The sequence below is a fragment of the Brienomyrus brachyistius genome, chromosome 15, assembly GCF_023856365.1.
Source record: "Brienomyrus brachyistius isolate T26 chromosome 15, BBRACH_0.4, whole genome shotgun sequence".
Lineage (NCBI taxonomy): Eukaryota > Metazoa > Chordata > Actinopteri > Osteoglossiformes > Mormyridae > Brienomyrus > Brienomyrus brachyistius.
The window spans coordinates 715,823-742,132 of record NC_064547.1 but is presented as its reverse complement, the minus strand read 5'-3'; the positions used below and the strand labels follow the sequence as shown (position 1 = coordinate 742,132).

General features: G+C 44.5%; 1 protein-coding gene and 1 non-coding gene across 8 annotated transcripts in view; both read left to right on the top strand.

Annotated features, from left to right (window-relative positions):
- Window positions 1–17,113, top strand: part of LOC125708613 (cAMP-specific 3',5'-cyclic phosphodiesterase 4D-like) — a 58,725-nt gene extending 41,612 nt beyond the window's left edge. For 6 of the 7 annotated variants that reach the window (XM_048976288.1, XM_048976289.1, XM_048976287.1 and 3 more), the window contains 14 exons: window positions 7,138–7,329; window positions 7,733–7,769; window positions 8,013–8,086; window positions 8,171–8,220; window positions 8,915–9,027; window positions 10,387–10,480; window positions 11,629–11,801; window positions 12,193–12,291; window positions 12,834–12,998; window positions 13,105–13,204; window positions 13,890–14,044; window positions 14,236–14,358; window positions 14,904–15,086; window positions 15,495–17,113. In XM_048976288.1, the coding sequence (XP_048832245.1) occupies window positions 7,138–7,329; window positions 7,733–7,769; window positions 8,013–8,086; window positions 8,171–8,220; window positions 8,915–9,027; window positions 10,387–10,480; window positions 11,629–11,801; window positions 12,193–12,291; window positions 12,834–12,998; window positions 13,105–13,204; window positions 13,890–14,044; window positions 14,236–14,358; window positions 14,904–15,086; window positions 15,495–15,971 (2,035 nt within the window). In that variant the 3' untranslated portion in view covers window positions 15,972–17,113. Of the gene's footprint in view, window positions 1–643; window positions 5,990–7,137; window positions 7,330–7,732; window positions 7,770–8,012; window positions 8,087–8,170; window positions 8,221–8,914; window positions 9,028–10,386; window positions 10,481–11,628; window positions 11,802–12,192; window positions 12,292–12,833; window positions 12,999–13,104; window positions 13,205–13,889; window positions 14,045–14,235; window positions 14,359–14,903; window positions 15,087–15,494 lie in introns of those variants that run through there. The other variant, XM_048976290.1, reaches the window with a different exon arrangement.
- A 7,585-nt stretch (window positions 17,114–24,698) lies between these two features.
- On the top strand, window positions 24,699–24,862 carry LOC125709381 (U1 spliceosomal RNA). Its single transcript, XR_007382691.1, has one exon. It is a non-coding gene; the product is annotated as a U1 spliceosomal RNA (small nuclear RNA).
- Window positions 24,863–26,310: the final 1,448 nt, after the last annotated feature.

The following is a 26,310-nucleotide window of genomic DNA, read 5'->3' as shown; positions in this document are numbered from 1 at the left end:
TCTTACCCACCTCTTCTCTTCCCCTCCTCCTGTCCTCCTTCTCTTTCCCTCCTTTCCCCAATCTCTTCCTTCTCCCCATACTCCTCCTCCATCCTCCTCTTACCCACCTCTCCTCTTCCCCTTCTCCTCCATTTTCCATCCTTTTTCTTCCCCTTCTCCCTTACTCCTCTCCTTCCCCCTTCTCTCTCCTTCTCTTATCCACTTTCTCCTTCTCCCCCCCATCCCTGTCCTCCTCTGCCCCCTTATTCTCACCCGTGACTGTTTTGCGGACACAGGTCTCAGCCACCCACCGCTGGTTAGTGGATGGAGTGTCTGTGCTTCCGCGCTTCCCCCTATAATTCTCAGCCTAATTGTCTGGTACAGGGTGTCCAATAGGGATCGATGGCTCCCCCCAAATGAACAGCCCTTCTTCCGGCCCGTGGCATGTGTGCCACGTTCTGTCCTAAATGACGTGGCCACTGCCTCAGACTTCCACTGTAAAAATGCTGCCTTCATCACAGCCACTTGCTACTTAATTAAAAAAGGTCTGATTTACGTAACCATGCTTATTCCAAACTGTTCCAAAAAAACACTGGCAAGCAGGGCCCCTTTGCTGAAAAACATCTCTCTGATCGCTTCTTATCATTTCAGTTTGTTTATTCCTTCCATTTTCCATGGTGCCTCTTCCAATTTAGGGGCACTGTGGTCATGGAGCCTTCCAGTGCAGGGTCGCGGTAGTCCTGGAGCCTTCCAGTGCAGGGTCGCGGTGGTCCTAGAGTCTTCCAGTGCAGGGTCGCGGTGGTCCTGGAGTCTTCCAGTGCAGGGTCGCAGTGGTCTTGGAGTCTCTGCAATAATGCTTGGGTGGAATGCTGGTCCCTTTCAGTGCTGAAGGATACTAGAGAACTGAGAGGAAATAACCGTACATAAACTGAGAGGTTGTCAACAAATGGACTGTAATGTTTACTGCAATGTATACCCCCAGGCCCCCCTGGCCACATCCCATAATAGTAGCTTGGACATTCTAAACATCCCCCTGTTTTCTTGTTTTAATTTTTCCATGTAGATTACCAGCAGTCGATTCCATCTGCCAGCTGTTCCCAACCTCTTCATGCCTGCAAAGGCGAAAGTGGCTGAATAGATGTTCCTGCAGGCACACCCTCTGCATCCTTTTAGCCAGGCCTGGGGGGGACAGGCTGCAAGAGAGAGTCCACACTTCCTACTTCTTTACTGCCTGCTTGAGAGTTTCTCTTTTCCTTGTTTCATTCCTCTGGATGTTTGGGGCTGTTTCTCTGAACAGAGTCCAAGTGTTACTAGTGGGTTCACCAAGGCCTCCAATGTCATTTCCTGTGATACTGAGCTGTATGTTTTTGTCTCGTTTAAGACGCGACTGGAGGCGTACGTGTGCAGAAGCCTCATTGCCCACAGTCACTCTAGGTTCTTTGACCTCAGAGTAAAATGTAACTGAAATACTTGATGTCCATTTCAGGCTGTTAACAGCTAACACATAAAGTGAAATCTAAGTTTTTTTGAATGCCCACGTGGTTTTATTCCATGCACTGACTCATTGCTTCTGAGTAAAGATTGATTTTGCCTGTTTTGCACTGGTGAAATTGTGCAATTAGTCAGTTCGGGGGAATGCTTTTAAGCATCATGTGACGCACTGCACATTGAAGAGTGTGGGACAGAGCTTAGACAGTGGCTGTGAGTTTGACGTCAGAGCCGCCCTTCCCTAAATAAGGGTGACCCCTCCCCATTAGGACCAGGAGCAGTGGGCAGAAACCCGCCCCCCATGTGGTTAACAGCACCTTATCAGTCTTTTCTGAGGTAGAGAGGCTGTCAGGATAATTAACATCCCAGGGTTAGTGGCGCTCAAGCGATGGCTGTTCTCACTTGATATCCGTGTCACGTGAGATAAGGACAAGAATTGGCTACTGTCTTCTTCTGGCAAGTGGTCACTGTAGCGAGTGCTATCAAGAAGTGAGAGCAACTGTCAGCCGCTCATCATATTCCAGAAATAGAGCAGTTTTGCATGCTTCGGATACTGTGCTGCTGCATGCAGCAGTAAAAGCAGTAGCTAGTTCATTCAAAGACGCTATGTAGCAACCTTATTTTTCCAGTAGGTTAAGCCATTACAACTACCAGCAGGTTCTTGGGAGCTCCTTGGAGCAAACCATCAAGCACCTTTCCATTAACTCTGGTAACTTTGTGATGAAGGCCTGGAGGGTCCTGTCTTCCTCGCAATTTTTGAAGATTTGCACCCACTGCCCGGCTGCTGCTCCAGCAATCCCTGTAAATGGCTGCAGATTTCAGTATCCTTCCACCACTAGATGTGCTTTGCTTGGCTGCGACAAGCTCTGAGATTCCTGTTGCTGCCGTATTTCATGGCTGAGGAGGGGTACCTAAATGACATGGGCATTACTGGCACACATTGAGTGCAGATTAAAGAAAGCATCATATATTAAATATAAATAAATGTATATAAAGCATCCGAGCACTGGATGGCAATCCTAGAAAGACAGGAACACATGGCTGGTTTGGGGCACTCAGACACTTCGGGGACAGATGACAAAAGGAGTTTTGTGATTATTTGTTCATTTGTGTCTTTGATCCTGGTCTTATCAAATACCGCAGTAAGGAGAGGCTGCTGTCTTGGTCTTCCAGTGAGTGGAGAGCCGACATAATTTCTGGCAGGCCAATGGGAAGTCAGGAAAACCTTTCAGCTTTTTCCCTGTCTGATTGGACGGGGCTTGGCCACATGGATACATATATGAACACTTTCAAATATATGTGAGCTTTCTTTGTAAAAGCATCTTTCCAGTTCTTCTATGAACCCCAAAGGTCTGTATGTCTTTTTAAAATAGATCACAGTGTTTACTCACTGTGACACTATTCCAGGGCTCTTGTTTCTCCTTGTGGGATAGGGGGAGGGTTTGTCTTTAGAGGTCAGTAAGTCGATGCAGGAACAGTCACGGTGACGTCATGGGAGTCATTCTTGATTTGGGTTGACCTTTTGGCCCCGGGACACACCACGCCAGCTGTTTAGTCCCTGTCTTCCTCTTGTTTTGCCTTATTTGATAGATATACGATGATACTTTTCATTACTTCTGTATCCTTACTGAGTAACAATGTAGAAATACAAGTTCATTTCACACTTTTGATTTTTAATGGTCAGTAGGACTGTCACATTTGATTTACGTAGTGTTCAGATATATGTGTATTGGGAATATTCTGCTATGGGCATATCAAGATATGTGATACGTCCTGGTGTAATATATCTGACCTTAGCCTGTGTTAGATTTGCCACAAGCAGCTGCAGCTGTGAAAAACATGAACAAAATCTGCACTATATTCACAGTGTGATTCAAGGCAGGAAATAAAGAGCTTTACCATAAAATGCTTTATCATAAAATCATGAACCATGTTCCCTAGGTGTAGCATTCACTCAATATCTGTGAAATAGTTGGTGCTAAAAAGTAAAATTGTGGCCTGCTTAGTTTCCTGAGGTGACTGTGTTGCATGGACACTGTTGCTTATTAGCCGACACATCAAGCCCTAATGAGCGTGACCCTCAGACACCCTCAGCTGTCTAAAGTGTCGATACCCCTTTGGACAGCAGCCGGGCCAAGAAACTGCTGCCGTCCCTGAACGTCCTTAAATGTCTTATTGATGATTAAGTGTGTGCCATATTGCCAGGCTATTTTTGCAGTCTTTAATTTTTCCAAAAAAAAAAATTCAGGAGCTCTGTCTTGCATCCATGCAGGTTTTTTCTTTTGCGTTGAAATGATGTAGGACAGACTGTGGCGCCAGTTTAAAATGTGAAAAGCTCACGGATTCGCGCATCCTGCTCTCATATCACTTAAAGAGTGGGCTCTGAGCGAAGGTACTTGGTGTGTGTTTACGCGCGTGTGTGTGCGTATGTACGTATCAGTTCTGCCCAATGGCTGCTTCCATGGGAAAAATGTGATACAGAACATAGATGTAAGAACCATATGTGCTACAAGTAAATAAACACGTTAATGGGAAGGAGAACATTGGGTTAGAGGTTGCGACACCCAAGTGCTTTGTCGTAGTATTTGGGTACCAAAGCACTTGTGGTATAATTCATTGGCTTATTATATTTACATTCTTAATACTGGCCAGTAGACAGTTCCCTTAAAACAGCTTTTATGTATTAATTTTAAGGGAAGGATATGCGACTTTAGGGTTTTTTTAAACATTCAGAGGTCAGCTACGGTCCTAGTGATGTCAGTGCTAAACTTTATCATTGTTTGAAAGGTTCTTTTACTTTTTATTTCTTCTATTCTATTTGTTCACGTAAACTTTTCATTGGCAAAGAGCAGAAACTGATCATTATTTATATACAAATTTAGGGTATGCCATCATGTAATACGTTCCAACACAGAGCGTTTTAAATTCCATAATGAAAATTTAAAACACTGAGACATAACAGGAATTGGACACACATCCTGCTTGTGTCTGTTAGGGTTAGAGTTTCCACACAACAGGAGGAGAACATGAATCATTCTTAAAGTGACCTCCCTTCTTCACTGTCTCTGACTCTATGCATGCTCCTTTGCGTATGTCTATGCAATGTGTAATTTCTAATTTCTGGCACTGGGATGACCATCTCTGTAGCCTCCCAAAGCCTTCCTGCCCTGCCCCACCTTTGTGCGCAGACTTCTATTAATAGTGGCCTGGAAGTGGTCAGACCTCATTACCCAGGAGAGCTTGTTAAAACATCAACAGCCGACACAAGGCAATGGAGCCACACATATTAATTACCGTCCCATCAGGCTGTCATTTATAACCTGACCCCCGTGTCACATGTCATGCAGAATAACCTTTTGAGAAGACTGCACACTCGCTCTGCTCCACCTCATGTGAGGAGTATTTTCAATCCCTGTCCTCCTCAGAGTGTCAAGTGCCCAAGTGGATTTGTGTGCTTAGTAAATGTCTGTGGCCTTTCCCACAATCCTCTGCCTCATTAAAGTCCAAACCTGCAGAGGTACCGACCATCTCAGGCCCTAGAGTCTGGCACAGAGTCCTAACCTTTAGAGGCACAGACCACCTTGCTGATCTCCAGTCCGACACAGAATTCTAACCTGCAGAGGTACTGACTACCACACTGTCTTCCAGTCCAACATAGAATCCTAACCCACAGACCCACAGACCACGCCACTGTCCTTCAGTCTGGCACAGGGTCCTAACCCACAGAGGCACAGGCCACCTTGCTGTCCTTCGGTCCCCTTTGAGATTTCTCTGCTTAGCAACTCTATACTTAAGCAGAAGGGTGATTCTGTCTGAATGATGCACTTTACTGGCTCTGAGCTAAGAAGGAGGCATAAATGTGTGAGAGTTTTTGGTCTCATTTGCTCTATTTCATTGTAACCTTTGTGTGGTTTTTAAGTGTCCTGCTTGACATCTTGTCATTTATTTATTCTAGTCAGATCAAATTTGAATAAAGCCTGTTTTTTTAAGGACAGTCAAATATGAGGACATATGAGGAACATGAAACTTGAAATATGAAGAACATAAAAATGACTCAACTCTTAAGCAATGAGTGTAGCACTTCTGGGGGAAAAAAATGTAGTATTCTAAAAATTAACCACAGAAAACAACTTGGTGCTGGTTGATAGCAGTGGGGGTGTTAACCTTGATGATCATGTGACTGGGAGAAGTGAGAGGAGGGTTCATGCAGATGAGTGAAGCGCACAGCACACCAACTGGCAGCCGGATGTCTGCTGTTTTGTCACCATCAGCAGAAGACTCGTTGCTGGTAGCAGTCTATGGCATACACTTGGTCTTCTGGTAGCAGTCTATGGCATTCACTGGGTCTTCTGGTAGCAGTCTATGGCATTCACTGGGTCTTCTGGTAGCAGTCTATGGCATTCACTGGATCTTCTGGTAGCAGTCTATGGCATTCACTGGATCTTCTGGTAGCAGTCTATGGCATACACTGGGTTTTGTCTGTGATCTTAAGAATCATGAAGTCATCAAAATTACATTACAGGTGGGTTTTATTTTAATATTTTGTGCAGGATCGGAATTGAACCATAGTGAAATTGAGGGGGGTATTCTATTCTCCTTAATGATGTTGATCTAATAATAATGACGATGTTCTTATGGGTAACCTGAATTTCTCTCCAAAAAAAAATTAACAATATGGATAATTTAAGAATGACGATTTCATTATATCCTTTGTGTAAAATCAACAGGACCAGTATTTTCCTGTTGGGGTACAATTAGTCATTGATGTTTTCACTGTGCAACTCATTGATGATAAAGTCATATTGTCATTTATTGGAAATGAGACTGTTATTTTGATCATTGTTAGTCAAGGTGACTTATCATTAGTAAGCCTTGGCAAGTTAAGTTAGTTGAATTTCCACGATGAAATATGATGAAGGCTGATTCTGTTAGTTAAAAGAAAACTTTAAATGTCAACATTATAGGAGACAAAGCCAGTTTACAGTTGAAAGAAAGCAGCAGATCCAATGACATTTATAAAAGCAGACAAAATAATATTACTTTCGTTTTCATTATGAGTGAAAAAGTTGTTCAATAACAGCAATATCAGCTGTGGCGATCAGATCAGAGAGGAAGTCAGCAAATCAGTCTGTGAAGACGAGTGTGGGGCAGCTGCAGCTCACAGACGCACGTTTGGAGCATCTGGACATAGAAAGGTGCTTGTTTTTTGCAAGATCCTGAACCAACAACAGCCTGAGGCCTTCAGTAGGAGCCAGACCAGGTTTAGACCAAATTCAGGTTAGATCAAGCCAGCAGCACCTCCCCGACAATCAGATCTGGCTTCTGTTTTGAAAAATAACCAGGGCTGGTGATGATTATTCGATCTAATCAATAGATTAAGCAAATTTCTTAGTGAGAGGGAGATCCCCAGGTCTTGGTTAATCAGCTTCATCTTCAGTCACTTGCAGATTGAGCCGAACATCTTGCACTTCCGTGTTTGTCCACTCTCCGAGTCTGTAGGTGGGTCTGACCCCTTTTGCAAGCCCCTGTGTTTCAGGAATTCTGTGTTTCAGACCCAAAGCAGGCACCTTTTACATTTATACCCAGTGACGAGCCATATTTGCCCTCCCAGATTATGAAGAGGTGTGTCACTTCCAAACTGAAGCTCTCGCTCCTCTCCTCTCCTCACAGCTTCGATGTGGAGAATGGGCTTTCTGCCAGCCGCAGCCCGCTGGATCCCCAAACGAGCCCGGGCTCCGGGCTCATTCTGCAGGCCAATTTCCCGCACAGCCAGCGCCGCGAGTCCTTCCTGTACCGCTCCGACTCCGACTTCGACCTGTCTCCCAAGGCCATGTCCCGAAACTCCTCCTCTGCTAGCGAGCTGTAAGTATAGCCTCTGTCTCTCAACATCAGGGTCTCACAAAGTAGAACTGCAGCTGTACCTGATGGGATGACAAACCATCCACAGCTGGACCAGGTGGCCAGTAGCTGCAGGAAATCTTGCTGTGTCTAACCACATCTCAGGATGCCTCAGCACTTACACACTTACACTCATTAAGTCATTAGTCATTAAGTCACATTTCGAACCAAATGTTTTTCTCGAAAAAGAAAGTAGAGGAAAAAAAACATATACATATAATAAATAAATAAAACTTTCCGGCCGGGGTGGCAAGTTGGAAGTAAAGTGCTAGCGGTAACATAATTTTTAAAAATGGCCCGCCAACTAATTTTTGGTTTGCAGCCCAGCTCTGCTCATTAACCATGTTGCTTCTGTGTGTGATTTCAGGCATGGAGAAGACATGATTGTAACACCATTCGCACAGGTTAGTCAACACGACATGGGTTTGTAAGAAGCTTGTCATGTGATGTGCTACTATGGTGCTGTGAGTGATGCACACACTGATACAGGAGCGTGACAGCAGGCGACGGAGACTCTGAAACTCATTACGCTGCATTCCAGGTGGGGGGGGGGAGCCCCAGCCCTTTGCTCTGTAGGTAATAATGTTGTGAAATGACTTTGTTTGGTGCTCTTCTCTGCTGAACCATCATGTTCTCCTCGTTCACAGGTCCTTGCGAGCTTACGGACAGTGAGGAGCAACTTTGCTGTGCTAACGCACCTGCAGGATCGTGTGGCCAGCAAGTGAGTTGTGGTTAGACAGAGATTGCTCATGCTGGTAGTTATTGTACCTCTGAGGACCTAATGAAGACCTTTTCCCCCCTTCAGGAGGTCGTCGGCCAATAGCCCTGCATCCATGTGCAAAGCAAATCTGCCAGGTGGGTGGGTGCGCAGCATAATATCACAATGAATGATGATGATGGTGATTATTATCAACTCCCCCTCGGAAACAGATGTTTAGTAACAGAGAAGAACAGGCGTCTAACTGCTGTTCAGGAAACCTCTGCCCTTCAGTGCATTCAGGATGCAGTTCAGGAGCTCACATTTCAAGAATTTAGAACCTTTTCGAGTGGGACCAAGGTCACAAGCTGATGAAAATTTTGAATTTGTCTCAGACTCAGGAGTGTGCACTAACCTGGTGTAGAGCCGACCCTTAGCTCTGTAGGGTTTACGGCTTACAGGCTGATGAGACTTTGCCTGCAAGTTGGCTGCTGTGCAAATCAAGACAGATGAAATATGACACAAACATTTAGTGTTTGGGGTTGAAGTAGAATTTTTTTGGGTAACCCAAATCCTAACTCTAATCCTAAGTATCCCTTAACATCCTAACATACTTTAACAGCTTTAATGTACATTAATAATAAACATTATACGATTATAACAAACATTACAATTGTATAATGATTGTTACAGACACAGTACACAGTACAGACATAGGGCTGTGCCTGGGGGTACAGAGCAGAGACGCTGTGCCCTGTCTGGGTACAGTACAGACATGGGGCTGTGCCTGGGGGTACAGAGCAGAGACGCCATGCTGAGGGCCTTGTCTGTGCTTGCACTTGTCTCCCGCAGAGGAGGCCTACCAGAAGCTGGCCGTTGAGACGCTGGAGGAGCTGGACTGGTGTCTTGACCAGCTGGAGACCCTACAGACACGGCACTCTGTCAGCGAGATGGCCTCAAACAAGGTGAGGCAAAGAACGCCAGTGAACCTGGGCTAAATGTACAGTTTGCCCAGGTAAAGAGGAGCAGCACAGATTATTTCTTGGTGACCAGATGGTTTGCAGCTTGACCACCTAAACAGTCGCCGGTTTCGGTCACAGTTTGCAGGTTTTGGATAGAGCCATTGTATGACGAGTTTGGGGGTGTACTTACGGTTGAATGTGAGCCGTTGTATGATGAGTTTGGGGGTGTACTTACGGTTGAATGTGAGCCATTGTATGACGAGTTTGGGGGTGTACTTACGGTTGAATGTGAGCCGTTGTATGACGAGTTTGGTGGTGTACTTACGGTTGAATGTGAGCCGTTGTATGACGTGTTTGGGGGTGTACTTACGGTTGAATGTGAGCCGTTGTATGACGAGTTTGGGGGTGTACTTACGGTTGAATGTGAGCCGTTGTATGACGAGTTTGGGGGTGTACTTACGGTTGAATGTGAGCCGTTGTATGACGAGTTTGGGGGTGTACTTACGGTTGAATGTGAGCCGTTGTATGACGAGTTTGGGGGTGTACTTACGGTTGAATGTGAGCCGTTGTATGACGAGTTTGGGGGTGTACTTACGGTTGAATGTGAGCCGTTGTATGACGAGTTTGGGGGTGTACTTACGGTTGAATGTGAGCCGTTGTATGACGAGTTTGGGGGTGTACTTGCGGTTGAATGTGAGCCGTTGTATGACGAGTTTGGGGGTGTACTTACGGTTGAATGTGAGCCGTTGTATGACGAGTTTGGGGGTGTACTTACGGTTGAATGTGAGCCGTTGTATGACGAGTTTGGGGGTGTACTTGCGGTTGAATGTGAGCCGTTGTATGACGAGTTTGGGGGTGTACTTACGGTTGAATGTGAGCCGTTGTATGACGAGTTTGGGGGTGTACTTACGGTTGTTACATAAGTCTGGGATTTTTTAATCAACCTGTCTAACCACCTTCTGTGGTTATACTTTGTGTGATATATATTTGAAAGAGGGAGCAACAGTATCAGAGATTCATAGTATTTCAGCTCCATGTACCAAACTCTCATGATTCAACTGTGCCAAGGTAAAGTCAGATTAATAATAATAATAATAATATAATGATAGATAGATAGATAGATAGATAGATAGATAGATAGATAGATAGATAGATAGATAGATAGATAGATAGATAGATCGATCTACATACAAAAAGTCATATCCATACAGTAGACGTGCAGTGTGCTGTTCACAATGATGTTTTGGATGAAATGCTTTTGCATATTTCATTCTAAAATATACATAAGGATATATAAACCTTGTAAATTTCCTGGCCTTATTTGTACTGAACAGATGGCCTGTGGCCTGTGTTCACTTCCAGTTTAAGCGGATGTTGAATCGAGAGCTAACCCAGCTGTCAGAAACGAGCCGCTCGGGGAACCAAGTCTCTGAGTTCATCTCCAGCACCTTCCTGGGTGAGTTCTGGTGCGGGCTGCCTGGACACGCCGTGCGGACCGGCTGACCTAAGACTTCTCACAAGCTTTACCTCCATTATTAAGCTTCTGTCCAGACAGTAAGATCCACTAGGGCTATGTTTAGTCTTGCATAATTTCTGTTAGCCTTTAAGTACACATCTGTATAATAGATAGTTTATTGATCCTGAAGGAGATTTGGGAATGAAAGGGTGCATTGGCTGGGAATCAAACGCAGGCCTCCCACATGGCAGGGCAGCATCCTACCACAGAACCACCAATGCAGATGCCGGCTCTGCTGCTGTGTCGACCCTCTTCTCTTCTTTGCTTATTGGGTCTTTAAGTGGCCTTACTGCTATCCGGTGCTGGGTAACAATGTGAGAGAGTTGGGGGGCTGTAGCTTTGTTAGGAAGAGGTTCATCCCTTAACACATTGTCCATGGTTGCCATGGGGACTGTATTATTATTAGACAGTTCTTGCGTCAGAACTTTGTGTTTAACTATTATTATTGCGGATTTGCTTTTAGACATCGAGAAAATTAACCCTGGTTTTTTTTTTTTTATTGTAAATGTTGGGAAGAACACATGTGAACTGTTTCTTTTGGACATTTTATTTGAGGAATTCGTTTGGTAAATGTTTTTTTGCTGATTGGTGACAGATGATGTTTGAGCCAGGTAAGACTGATTTTTTTTCTCCTGTAGAACTATTGTGTGTTTGGGTTACCAAATAGTTCAGAAGTTATTGGTTGCTTTATCAATAAGATCATTTTCTATGTCTCCACGGATCATCTTTTGAAGCTGTTAAGAAATCATCTGTTTAATCACAGATCTAAACTATACTTGTAAACTCAAAATATGTTTCATACAAGCATTCTGCTAAGAAGTAGGTGAACTGATTGGAAACTCTCTAGTGTTCTGTGGGCAAAACTACTTTTGCATTTACACTGGTAGTTTTTAAATGAATAAAGATTTAAAAACAGCTCTACATGAATCCGCAGCTTTCAGCCTGAATTGAGTGACGCTCCACATACTGGGCAGCTTTGGAGAACAATGAGCCTGCCGCTCTGGGCTGCCGCGTACGCGCTCAGGGGTGGCTTCAGGGCTGCCCTGGAGGTGTGGCTGAATGTGTCCCGTCTGTGTGCCCCGGTACAGAAAAGCAGCACGATGTAGAGATCATGTCCCCATCCCCGAAGGACAAGGACAAGAAAAAGCGCCCCATGTCTCAGATCAGCGGCGTGAAGAAGCCAGTTCACAGTCCCAGTGTGCCCCCCTCCTCAATTCCACGCTTTGGCGTCAGCACAGACCAGGAGGCATCGCTGGCCAAGGTTGGTGCTCTTCAGGCAGCTGCCGGGGCGGGGGGGGGGACTGTATATTTCAGTCAGCAAGTCACCCCATACTAATGAACTCCTGTCAGCTGTATTACCCACAATCCACTAGTACAATACAACGGATTCTCGTTTTATGTCAAGTTAAAACGTCATTTTAGATAGCTCAAAGGTACTCTTTAAATTATGTAGCATGTGCCTATCAAAATAAGTTAAATAACAGTTTAACCATTTTTATTTTTCAGGGAGCAAAAATGATACAAAACAAGTCTTGTGTTTGGCATCATAGATATCTCCACTAAGTCTGTCAAAGTGAGAACTCTGTAATCTTTTTGGATGGGTTAACCTGTTCGGTGGACGTCTTCCTAGTAATTTGTTTCTTTCTTCCCAGGAATTACAAGATATCAACCGATGGGGCCTAGATACCTTCAAGATATCAGAGTATTCTGCCTATCGTCCTTTGACTGTAGTCATGTACTCCATCTTCCAGGTGGGTCCTTTTCTATATTTATTACTGCCGAGTCACTATTTGTCTTCTGAATGCGCCGTCATTATCAAAACCAACTCAGTATGAATGAGTCCTGTGTAAAGTGATAGAAAATCCTGAAATAACAACTGCAGATGTGAGAAGAGGCTAGCTGAGATCATCATGTCATACAAGCAGATACTCTGGTAGCTTTGTTAGCATATTAGCAGATAGTTGGGTGGCAGCATATGGACTGTGGGAATTAGAGAATGATCAGAGAAGATGATAGCATTAGTGATATCGGGTTGATTCACAAGCCCAGGCTCATGCCCAGGATCTGCTGGTTACATGGTTACGGAAAAAAGATGGAGGGATGGATTGATCGATCGGTCGATTGAATGATTGATTGATTCATTCATTCATTAATTCATTGATCTCATGGGAAATTCATTAGGGATTATTAGTTCAGTTTCCTGATGGCAATAGTACTGGGGACATGGTGGGAATGTTGCCCAAGGTTGGGACAGGTGAATTCTGGTGCCATCTCACCATGTGCTCCGTCTTAGGAAAGAGATCTGCTGAAGTCGTTCAAGATGCCAGTAGACACTTTCATCACATTTATGATGACCCTTGAGGACCATTACCATTCTGAAGTGGCCTACCACAACAACATCCATGCTGCAGACGTGGTCCAGTCTACCCACGTCCTCCTCTCCACTCCAGCACTTGAGGTTAGTATAGATCAGACCAAAGACCAAGCCCAGCCTGTCGTCTTCGGTGGAGCTGCTGATGGGTAATCTTTTGTTTTTCCTCCCTTCCATTGTTTCTGTTCCTCAGGCCGTTTTCACTGACCTTGAAATCCTGGCCGCCCTCTTTGCTAGTGCCATACATGACGTGGATCACCCCGGTGTCAACAACAAGTTCCTCATCAGCACAAGTGAGCTGCTCTCCTCTGCCATGAGCACGAGGGCTCACATGCGTGTCTCAGCAGTAAACACTGGCCTCATTGTCATCCCTCCGCTTTCTTTCCAGGGCCTTTGGCTCTTTGGGAAAAGCAACATGTGACTGTGAAATCTCAAACAAAGCTGTTTATTCGGCAATGACGTGTATCACTGGTGAACTATTCAGTTTGCTAATGTGCTTGTGTGGTTCTTCATGGACCATCTCATGCATGTTGTACATTCCATAATTATGATTTTCAAATGGAGATTCTTGGTAGCTCAGTGGATAGCACTTCTCACCTCCAGGATTGGGGATGTTGAACCCAGGCTGGCTCAGTTACCCAGGGCCCCTGAATTACCTGTGAAATGATCTTCAACTTTATGGGTGGGGGCACCTCCCATATGAAGCTCTTCCCAGGAGCCCTGGAAATGCAGAGCCAGCCCTGTTTGAATCACACTCCTGCTCTCTGTTAGTAGAGTTTGCACCATCTCCCTGTCTTGAGTGGGTTTCCTCCAGGTAGTCAGGTTTTCTCGCATTTAAATATTTTCACAGATAAACTACAAAAAGGCAGTAGAGACGACACATGAAAAATGGGCCAATACTTGTAGAGTATTTTAAGCTAGAATGCCACCCCACTACATCCAAGACCTGCCTATAGATTTGCTCCCCCTTCTGCTCAGACTCAGAGCTGGCACTGATGTACAATGACGCCTCCGTCCTGGAGAACCACCACCTGGCTGTTGGGTTCAAGCTGTTGCAAGAGGAAAACTGTGACATTTTCCAAAACCTCAGCAAAAAGCAGAGACAGTCGCTGCGCAAGATGGTCATTGACATGGTGAGGGCCAAGCCTGGGGGTCTCAGGGCACTTCCCGTGGAACATGAAGTGTTTATCAAGACCTTCATGAAGCCTTCTTTGAAATTAGTGAATCACCATCTTATGTTAAAGGATTGGTGACAATAGCGGATTTGACACTTAGGAAATTAATCATGACATTTGAAGCAAGTTACACGCATGTTTTTCGACAGGTCTTGGCTACTGACATGTCCAAACACATGAACTTGCTGGCAGACTTGAAGACCATGGTGGAGACGAAGAAGGTGACGAGTCTAGGAGTGCTGCTCCTAGACAACTACTCTGACCGTATTCAGGTAGGGTGGAGCATCAGCCTCCGGAATCAGAATCACACAAAACTGATTTCTTAGATGTTAAGAAGTCTGGCTTCACTCCAGTAGTTCTCATCCCCCACTCAGTTGTTTTTCCATGTAAAATTTCAAAACTTTTGTTTTTATTTTTCTACAGAGGTATTTGTGCAGCTTCCTAAGGCATATGTGTGTAACTAAATATTTTTTGCTTCATAAACAGTGAAATTGTTCCATCAGACTTATTCTACTTTTATTTTTATAAATAATTAGTTTTTTATGTTATTCACAAGCGGAAAAGCATTTGGAAGATGGATGCATTGGCATGTTTGTCTCTGTGTCTCTCCCATCCCATTTGGCAGCACTCTTGCAGTCCGGTTTTCCATTTACTTATAGCTGGAAGCGAATAGAAATATCAGGTATAAAGTTTCACAGACCATCCCATTAACACGTTATCTGCCGAGACGCATATTTGTCTAATCCTCGTGGAACTAGCTGGCACCATTTACCTGCTTATGTCATCACATATGTCCCATTCTACGGTTTCTCTCCAGGTTCTCCAGAACATGGTGCACTGTGCTGACCTCGGCAACCCTACCAAGCCCCTGGAGCTCTACCGGCAGTGGACCGACCGTATCATGGTGGAGTACTTCACCCAGGGAGACAGGGAGAGGGAGAAGCACATGGAGATCAGTCCAATGTGTGACAGACACAATGCCTCCATTGAGAAATCCCAGGTCAGTGTACTTAACATTACTTCTGGGTACAACGCATTCTCCATGATGCCAGTATTTCACTGTAGAAGCCATTTCCATCAGGATCCTACCTGCATGGAAATGCATCTCTTCATTTTCTCCGCGTCCTGCTTCCATGCCAAACCTCCATGCCAAATTTGCAGTCTTTCCCCATCAGTTAGTTAACTGTATTTTTTTTGTTTATGTCTTAATGTAATGTTTATATTATTTCATATATTTTACCAGTTTTCATATATTATATTATAATATGTATGCTTTGTGTATTAGTCCTTCATTTGCACTACGATGTATGAGAAACAAATTTCACCCTAGCATTTGACCCCAGGCATCACGTATCGAGGTCTGTGACTTTGCTTGTGACCCCCACCTCGTGGATTTCTCAACCATTAGGTTGGGTTCATTGACTACATCGTGCACCCCTTGTGGGAGACATGGGCAGACCTGGTGCACCCGGATGCCCAGGAGATCCTTGACACGCTGGAGGACAACCGAGAGTGGTACCAGAGCATGATCCCACACAGCCCGTCCCCCCAGCCCGAGGACCAGGACACGGAGGACCAGGCAGCTGTGGAGACTCGGGAGGGCAGCAGTGCCTCTGCTGGAGAGAAGTTCCAGTTTGAACTGACCTTAGAAGAAGAGGAGGAATCAGACAGAGAGGGCCGTCCGGAAGACGAGGAGATGGTAGCCGTCGGTGGTGGACCATCCGGAACTTCTCCAGACAGCCAAACCTTGTCCTCCGACCCTCATAGCAGCCTCCCAGAGACCCCCCACCAGAGGATGCAGCCCTCTCAGGTGGATGCAGGGGACACAGAAGGAGAACAGGAGCCGGAAGGAACCAATGTGCCAGGTTTACAGCCAACGACATAGCAGTGGTCTTCAGTCACCAGGGCTAGTTTCTTTGCTCCAGACTGTGAGGGTCGGCTCGTCCTGCAGAGGAGATTGGTGCCATGGAGGAGGAATGGCAAGGATGAGCTTCCAAGCCAAACTCAGACAAGAGTGGCCTTACGCTGGAGGTGCCTCAGAAGAAAGCCCTCTATTTTAATCAGGAACAGACATGTCCTTTTTCAGTTAGAGGGTCTTTTTTAATACCCTTTTCATAGATTATATGAATATTTGAGGGGGGGGGTGTCTTGGGCACAGACTGCTGTATTTGGCTATTGGTTTGTTCATTCTCTGAAGCTTAAATCAGCCACACTAAGGTCTACTGACAGAGGAAGAAGGGATTCTGCTGAAAAAAGTCTTTAAAAGATTTCATGGCGTTTATAGGAGAAAAAATACAGTTTGCTGTGGAAGAAAGTGACTTTGAATTTCCATATTTTAAATTTGTTACAGGAAAACTATGACATATATATATATATATATATATATATATATATATATATATATATATATATATATATATATATATATATATATATATATATATATTAGTTAAAAACAACTATGTTTTACCAAATATGTACCAAAACAGAGAGAAAAAAGCATGTCACTAACCTCAGGGTATGAAGAAAAGAATGGATTTCAATGTAGCACGGATGTCTGGGTAGCCGTTTACCCTGCTCCCTGTACAGTGTGCCTGGGCAGTTCTATTGGAGAACAGTATCAGAGGAAAAACAAAAAGCCTGATCCATTTTGTGTGTCTGGCGCCCTCTATTGTTTATTATTTATCATTATTTCATTAGTAAAGTCTCCCAGTGTAAATTTGTCAATACATTCATTACAGGGCTTTATCACTAAAATATTATACAGTGTAATATTTTTCAACATTACTGTCCTAGAAGATTTGAGAAACACTTTTTTTATGATTTTATGTAAATCCTTGTTCTATTAGTCAGACTGTAGATAATTTAGTTTTATTGTAAAACTGTATCTGAATCTTTCTGTCTGTAAACGTGTCAGTGTGCCACACATGTTCCCACGTCCAGCTGCGGTCGGTGCGCGGTACAAGCAGCTGAGTGCCTCATCGCCGTTTGCCAGTGAGCGCCCGGCAGCACTGCAGGGGGGGGGGGGGGGGGGTGCAACCTGTAGCGCTCTCCTGATCCGAAACCAAAGCTGTTCGGGCTTGAAGATCCAAATGGTTCTTCGGGTGCTTTTTGTGTGTTTTCAAGCACTTTGACAAGTGCTGTGTTTCAGTTACACATATGAAATTGTGTAAAAACCAGTTAGTACAGAAGTCTTATTGTGTACAAACTCAATGCGTGCCAGAAGTTACAGAAGGTGTGCCAGCATTTTTACCTTGTTTGGTAGCTGTCCTGCTTTACATTCTGATTTCACAAGAGTCAAGCTGTGAAAAGCCAGGCTAGGGGCAAATTAGCTAGTGTGGTACTAGGCATGCTGTAATTATCAGCTGCCGCTTCCCAGTAAGATTTTAACTTTATCAATGATGTGTTTCATAGCAGAAATTTTATAAGCCATTCCTCCCATAGTGAATACTATCACATATATTTGTGTGGTTTTTTTTACGTTAATATACTGATGTTCAGCCTTGGGGATAATGTAAATTAGATCACTGTGAATCAGGCATAAACAAATATGACTGATAAAAACTTTTGTGCAGAAAGAATTCAAAATAATAGTCACTGTAAAACAGTGCGGTTATTGTGAATACGACTTAAAATTAAAATGGATTGAAATGTAAAGCGCCTTAGTAACTGACCTGTGTAACTGACCTGTGTAATTGACCAATCACAACTGCCGATACTGTAGCTTTTGTGTAAAAATCTTTGTCCTTCCGTGTCTCTTAGTGTCATCGATGCCATTGTGCAGCGTTTCCAGCATGGATTTATCAGAAAACACTAACATGACATCGTTATACGCTCCAAACCAAGCCTTATAAAGGCTGATATCCACTTCAGACTCAGATCTTGCATTGCAGTGTTCCGTCCAATGGGCAGCCTGGAATGATCTGTCACACCTGAAATTTCAGAGCCTTAAATTTCACTGAAGAGGGGCAGCATGGTGGTGCAGTGGTTAGCACTGGTGCTTCACACCTTTGGGGGATTTCCTCCAGGTACTCCGGTTTCCCCCCACAGTCCAAAGACATGCTGAGGCTAATTGGAGTTACCAAATCGTCCGTAGGAGTGCGTGTGTGAGTGTGCCCTGCGGTGGGCTGGTTCCCTGTCCTTGGTTGTTCCCTGCCTCGTGCCCATAGCCTCCAGGATAAGCTCTAGGCTCCCCACGACCCAGAAGGATAAGCAGTTTGGACAATGGATGGATGGATTCAAATTTCACTGAAGGGAAAGCGGCAGTTTTCCAGTGCCATGCAGCTTGTGAGTCCTGACACTTCACTAGTGTTCTGGTTTAGCATCTTTATGAGTGCGGCAGGGTCGCCATTACATCCCACTGTCTTCATACCTGTAAGCCTTTCCTGTTATTCCAGGTGTACCGTTTGGTCTTTGCCTGTGTGTCTGAGGTGCTGTACAAAGATCACATGCTTCATGTATCTTGGAGCCCAAAGTGTAGCTTTGGAAGGAAAACAAGGAGTATAATATAAGAAGTACCCCTTTAGCGTGTGCTCTGCTGTTTTCACGCTGTACCACTAGGTGGCGCATACATGCACACATGCATTTTATCGTGTTACATTTTCAATCACCTTTTTCTTTAACTTTCATATAAAGGGAGACATTGAGAGTAAAGCCAAAGGAGCGGCTGAAGTCACCATGTTTTTATGTGGGCTGAGCCGGGCGAACACACGTTGAATGGTTAACGCAGCCACCAGAGCAGACGCTAAAGTGGGACCAGATAACCACTCTGACATGCTCAGTTGTCCACATTTTCTTCTCCAAAATTCAGGTTCTTATAGAATATATAAATCAATAAAACTATTAAGTCATCCTTATTGCTTTCATTTCTGGGGTGATTTATTGGGTTTGGTGCATCCAAATGCCAATGTTTACTACTGATATGTAACTTCTGTCTGTGTAAATCACGTTGTCAATGTCATTAAAAGAAAAGGTTTGTCATTCTGGAATCTCGAGTGTTTTCCTTATACTTAATACATTACCAAATGAAGTAGAGAAGATCCAGTGAAGATCTCCAACGGCCCGTGCCTGGTAGCTAATCATGACCGCATGGCGACCCCAACGGCCCGTGCCTGGTAGCTAATCATGACCGCGTGGCGACCCCAACGGCCCGTGCCTGGTAGCTAATCATGATCGCGTGGCGACCCCAACGGCCCGTGCCTGGTAGCTAATCATGACCGCGTGGCGACCCCAACGGCCCGTGCCTGGTAGCTAATCATGACCGCATGGCGACCCCAACGGGTTGCTGCTGAGCCAAATCACCCCCTTCCTGCCTCGATATACATATACAGACATATAGGTCTACATTTAGTTAAATCTAAAGTAATAGGGAGAATAATTCTTCGATAAACCCTCCCGCTAGGTTTCACTTAAATGTTACACTCAACCACAATGTATTCCTATCATATAGAGCCCCAGCGGAAATGACAGTACAGGAGAAGAAATGTCTTAAATGATTGAAAATTAATGACGTGAGTCAAAAGTCACAGGTCATTGATGTACAGAATCTTCATGGGTTTTTGTTCAGTCAGTGAGAAAGAGCATGAAACATTAATGAACCGAATGAATAGTCACCCCTGCCATTCATACTTGACTTGGCCGGTATCTAAGGAGCTAGAAACATTTGCTCATTTGTGTTTGTTACATTTAAATGTGTCAGCCAAAGCACATAGTTAAGCACAGCTGAGTCATTTTGACTAAAAATTCCAAAGAATTGTCCCTTAGCAAACACATTGTGATCGTATTGCAGTGTTAGTGCTATGGGGGTTCACGACATTAATTAACTATTTAGATGCACAATGGTTGGGATTTGAGGATGATATGAGATGCTACGCTCCCAAGCGAAATACAAAGGCTTAGGAACCCTATCTGCACATTTACTTGTCTATGTGTCTATTGTGTTCTATTCTGACGGCACAAGAGCTGCGAGTTTAAGTTCTTAATGTTTGCATCAAAACACAATGCATGCAGCATAGCCTGGTTTAATGATCGGTATTGGTACATAAAGGGCTGAGAGGGTAATTAAATGAAGGAGAACAATTTCAGTGATTAAGAAAAGCTTTTTGGGTTGATTAATTGTACGAAAGACTTTGTATTGTTATATCAGCTGCATTTTCGCATTTCTGGAGAGTTTAAAATCAAACTACCAAACTACCAAAGCCCCAGACCCCCTGAGAGTTGGTCCATGTCACTTATGGGACGCCTTTTGTATTGTGCTTGACACTCTTCTACAGAGCTTAGAAACAACATCATTCATCAACTGCCTGGCAGATTCTGCTAATGCTGAGCAGCACAGAGAAGCTGGGGTGATAATTATTAATCGGGTGACGTGACTGTGATAAGGGAGACATAACATGTAAGACTCTGGCAATGTCTAAATTGGCACTCTGGGATGAAGTGTGTGTTTTATCAATAGGGAAATTGGTTCCAATCTCTTCTGTTGCCAGGGCCGCGGTGACTTTGAGAGAGGCAGTGGTGGAGCATTTCCCACAGCTGGTGACACCCTGAGATACTGGGGAGAGCTCCAGCTAGCAGCGCACTTTCTTTGCCCTTCCAACCTTCTCAGACAAGCGCCGCTTTGTTGTTGCTCTTATTCGCAATTACCTGGCCCAGTGTAAATCTGACAACTTTATGCCCGAGCCATTAGAGCGAGGCCCAGAGCACAGAAACATTAGAGGCACGTCGTGCAACAACAACAAAAATTATAATCCTGACTGTTCTCTGGAAAAGCGTGTTTCTAAAAGCGTGACAAAGCATTTTATAACGTGCTAAGTCTCCACTTAAACATAGGCAACCTCATGCTGTCCAAATCAAGAAATGGACAGTGGTCTGTTATTCTAGGGGCAGCCTTCCTGCCAAAATCTCACCAGGAGTAAGGAGCACAATTATCCAGGAAGCAGACCGATAGTTCAAGACTTAGACTAGTTGAGAGGTTCAAGTCAGAGTCAAGACTCAGTCCAAATGAGAGAAACAATCAAGACCAAGACATAAAAAGGAATCCTGGAGAACACTTACCCGTGCTCTATATAGTTTCTCTTTTAAGATGATCATTTTGCCCAACTATTTTTTTTTATCAAAAAGCAACTAATGTGTAACAGCACTGTAGGATGAAATTAGGCCACGCTATTTACTTTAAGAATAGCCATTTCAGCTGAAATAATAGTCAACACTCCACAAAAAGAAAACAGCAAGTAACCCCGACCCAGAGAAGGGCAATGTACCCCCCACCCAGAGAAGGGCAATGTACCCCCCCACCCAGAGAAGGGCAATGTACCCTACCTATGATGATCATTTATACGCTCAAGATTATGAAGTATATACAGGAAACATACTGAAAAGCATAAAATAACTTTATTCTTAGAACCTGTTGGTTTAAAACAGTCCTGACCAACAGAGTGAAATTCCTATTCATGAGCTGATTCCAGTATCCACAGAGCTACAGCAGGGATCCCCAGTAGTGGCATTTGAGGGACAACATCAGAGAAATGTTTTTCTCCAATTGTGAGCAACAAAATATTATTTACTATTTAGCTCGAGGCTTAAGTTAAAGTAGCTGACTACTTTTTTGAAACCGAAGTTTTGTTAAATTAACACCACTGAAAACAATCAGGGCTGTCACAATATCAGATTTTCACAATTATTATAGCCAAAGGATTTGACAATGACGATATTATCCTGGTATCTATAGAGAATTTTACCCCCAACACTCTGGGCACTGCCCTTTGTAGCTCACTATAGATCCTCAAACAAGGCCCATAACCCCCGGCTCCCTGGGCGCCGCCCTTTGTAGCTCATTATAGATCCTCAAACAAGGCCCATAACCCCCGGCTCCCTGGGCGCCGCCCTTTGTAGTTCACTATAGATCCTCAAGCAAGGCCCATAACCCCCGGCTCCCTGGGCACCGCCCTTTGTAGCTCACTATAGATCCTCAAACAAGGCCCATAACCCCCGGCTCCCTGGGCACCGCCCTTTGTAGCTCACTATAGATCCTCAAACAAGGCCCATAACCCCCGGCTCCCTGGGCACCGCCCTTTGTAGCTCACTATAGATCCTCAAGCAAGGCCCATAACCCCCGGCTCCCTGGGCGCCGCCTTTTGTAGCTCACTATAGATCCTCAAACAAGGCCCATAACCCCCGGCTCCCTGGGCACCGCCCTTTGTAGTTCACTATAGATCCTCAAGCAAGGCCCATAACCCCCGGCTCCCTGGGCACCGCCCTTTGTAGTTCACTATAGATCCTCAAGCAAGGCCCATAACCCCCGGCTCCCTGGGCACCGCCCTTTGTAGTTCACTATAGATCCTCAAACAAGGCCCACAACCCCTGGCTCCCTGGGCGCTGCCCTTTGTAGCTCACTATAGATCCTCAGACAAGGCCCATAACCCCCGGCTCCCTGGGCGCTGCCCTTTGTAGCTCACTATAGATCCTCAGACAAGGCCCACAACCCCCGGCTCTCTGGGCGCTGCCCTTTGTAGCTAGCTATAGATCCTCAGACAAGGCCCATAACCCCCGGCTCCCTGGGCGCTGCCCTTTGTAGCTCACTATAGATCCTCAGACAAGGCCCATAACCCCCGGCTCCCTGGGCACTGCCCTTTGTAGCTCACTATAGATCCTCAGACAAGGCCCACAACCCCCGGCTCCCTGGGCGCTGCCCTTTGTAGCTCACTATAGATCCTCAAACAAGGCCCATAACCCCCAGCTTCCTAGGCGCTGCCCTTTGTAGGTAACCTTCTCTTACCTACAGAGAGTAAGGCTGGGGGGCATTAAGAGAATCTCTCCATGAGGATCAATGAAGTGTCTATTATTAACTATAATATTTAGCAATATACCTACAAGTCCAAGATAATAAAAAGCCTTTATAAGCCGTACTACAGCCCTGCCAGGAAGTCATAAAGAATCTGCAAACAACATTCAGAATTCTGTCAGCCTGGCTAATGTCAGTATTTTTGACATTTACATCTGAAAGATACTAGGTAAAGACAGGAGAAAATTCAGAACTGCAAAGCTGAGATAACAGCTATTTATGAACAACAGAAATGCTCACTTCAAGTTTGCCAAAAATTTGCACGATCCTCAGAAGTTCTGGAATGAAACGCGTACTGTCAGGCCAGCACAGGCTGTGCTACATCTGAGGAACCAAACACTGGTTTCCAAATAAGAGCCCATATCTTTGGCCAAATGTGGTTGTGGCAACGTCATGGAGTTGTCAAGCTTTGCTGCATTGGGACCTGCATGATAGCCATCACTAAATGAAATTTGCTGTGTATCAAAGAATCCTACAGGAGCACGTCAGGGCATCCATCTGTGAGATGAAGATGAGGAACCTTGGGCAATGGAGCAAACTGACCTGCACTGTAAAACACACAGAAAATCTGAATAATAAGAAAATGAAAAAGCAGAGGACTGACCCGAGTCGAAGCCCAAAGCCTGCTGAGATGCTCTGGCAAAGCCTGCACATGCAGTTCATGTTCATAAGCCCCACAAATGGCACAGAGTTGGACCAGTTCTGCATGTAGGACTTGGCTAGAATGACTCCATGGTTCCACGTAGTGTAGCACAAGCCAAAATGCCCACAGGCTCCAGAACTCGCCTCCCATGGTGAAGGTTCTGGAAATGTGCCCATCGTGTGGGGGACGTTTTCCTGGCACACATCATGGGAGATGAGAGTACATACAGGACTGTTATGGCTGACCATGCCTATCCCATGGTACCTTGGAATCTTCCAGAATGAATGTGTTCCTGTCCAGAGGGCACAAGTGGTCACTGAACAATTCAAGCCATGTGCTGTGGCCATCTTAGGGACTGGATCCCTCAAACACTGTTCTAGACAATACTATCATCTGTGGCCGAATTCACTGAAGGCATTCTGCAGGCGTGTGAAATCTCAGCCCTCTGTTAACGCACTTTTTGTTGACGTCTCTGTCGTTGTGGTACATGCCTATATATGGTGCCAGAAACATAGTCTTCCATCCAGCCTGGTTAGAACGTATGCAGGGTACACTCACGGACAAATCTGCAAGCATGTATTTCAAAACTTGAATAAGAGTTGAGAACAACTAATGATAATTTTATTGGTACATAAGAATAAATCAGGCAGAAAGTGCAGATTGGACTGTTTACTTAAATGCTGAGAAGATCTTTTATGGCGAAGCTTATTGCAATTTATTTCTAGGAAAGGGAACAGTTGGGAAGTGAAACAGGCTTGAAATTGACATTTAGCAGATGCCTTTGCCCAAAGTGACATACAAGCAAGGTAGGTAGTAAATCACGAGTATACAGAAAGAATAGATAAATGTACCTGAGCATCTTTCTGATTTTTTCAGAAACATGAGAGTTATCATTTTAAGGGCACAGAGAGGACAGCGATTCATGAATGTTTGTAACTTGATGCAGACGGAGGGCATTTAAGGGTCTGACACCTGCCAGGCAGTACACTCATCAAAGACACTCTCTCGCTAAGCTGACTGCTGCCTGCATCCACAATGCCGAGCTCCAGCAAAATGGACCACCTCACTGATGACACCCAACTTATCAATGCCTAGAGCTCCAAAAGACATTTCTGCGGAGGAAACAACTCATGCTTACCTGGCAGGGTAGATACCATGATCAGAAAGGTGCTTCACCCAGGGTGAGGCCCAGCCATTGCACTGTGGCTGTGCTGACCCCTGCCAATTCTCCAAATGTGGGAATCGCCACTGCATAATTTCTGGTAGTGGGGAACTGCATTCACGCTCTTCTTTTTTCGTGGGCACTGGTGGCTTAATGGTTAGGGAAACGCACCCTGACCAGCAAGACACCACTGAGGTACCCTGAGCAAGGTGCCGCCCCCAAGCACTGCTCCCCGGGTGCTGAATTAGCTGCCCCCTGTTATGTCACAATGTCCGAGATGGATTGAATGGACACATTTTGTTGTTGTGCACTGCGTGCTGTGGTGTGTCAACAGTGACAATTAATCTCTAAATGTGCTAACAACTCCCTGCATCATGCAGACATTTTTTAATGATACAACAAAACTTCATTAATACAACAACATTTCAAGTCCAGATTTGACAAGAGAGTATGACCCTCAGTCCCTCCTTCTCCACCAAATATTGCTTTGTCATGTTACATGGGTGGAGCTTTGGGACTGACTTATATCTGAGTTGGCCAATAATTTTCAGTGAATCAGAGAGCATTTCCGTGGTCTGGAAAGTAAGAAAGAACTGAAGGCCAAACCTGGCTGTTGTAGCAACCTCAGGCATGAACCTTTTCACAGGGAGGTTGTATCAAGTGCTCATCATTTTTGATACCCACTTCCCAGAAGACCTTTGATGAGTAGTTATGGACTTGGCAGGATTTCTGTGGTTAGTAAATTGATCCAGCACCCTCCTCGTCAGTTATACCTCTGGAAAAATACCCTTGTTCTAACCACACCGAAATGGATGTCACAAACCACAAACACAATACCGTTAGTGATTTAGAAAAATATGATTATTGTTCATTGCTTTCTACTAATGTGAAGCATGTCTTGAAAGTCATAAAATGCTTTTTTCACTACCAAAAACAATTACTATTATTATTTTTCAGATACGATTACCTTTGTGTTGGTTCATACTTGTGTTCAATGACAATGCGTAACAGTCAAAAACGTGCTTCCATTACCTACGTAATTTTAGCATAAGAGGGGAGGGTTTCCTACAAATACAAAACGTCATTGTTTTCTGTTATTTCTACTATTAGTTGTTAATTCCAGTAATTAACCTACATTACTCCAAATATACTATGGCTTGGCCACTGAGTTTTGAGTTTATTCATAAAAATTCAATATCTCAGCTATGACTGATCAACTGTATGCAAACCAAAGTCTTTTTCGCCTTTTAACATCAAGAATGGGCCCCAATAATTGACCCAGCAGAATTTGCACTTGCTGAACACAAGGCCTAATTTTTTAATCCATCCATCCAATCATCCAGCCATCAATCCTTCCATCTCGTCCTTGCATTTAAATGCTCCTTCAGTCCATACCTTCTCGCATCAGTGGTGCCACATGAAACCCCATTATATCCCCTATAACTCTGGATTCAGTGTCTGTGTCCCAGAATATAAGCGTAACCTTCTCCAAACTATTTAGACAATCAAAAGCAAATATGTGGTTGGATATAACTGGAATTATCTATCTATCTATCTATCTATCTATCTATCTATCTATC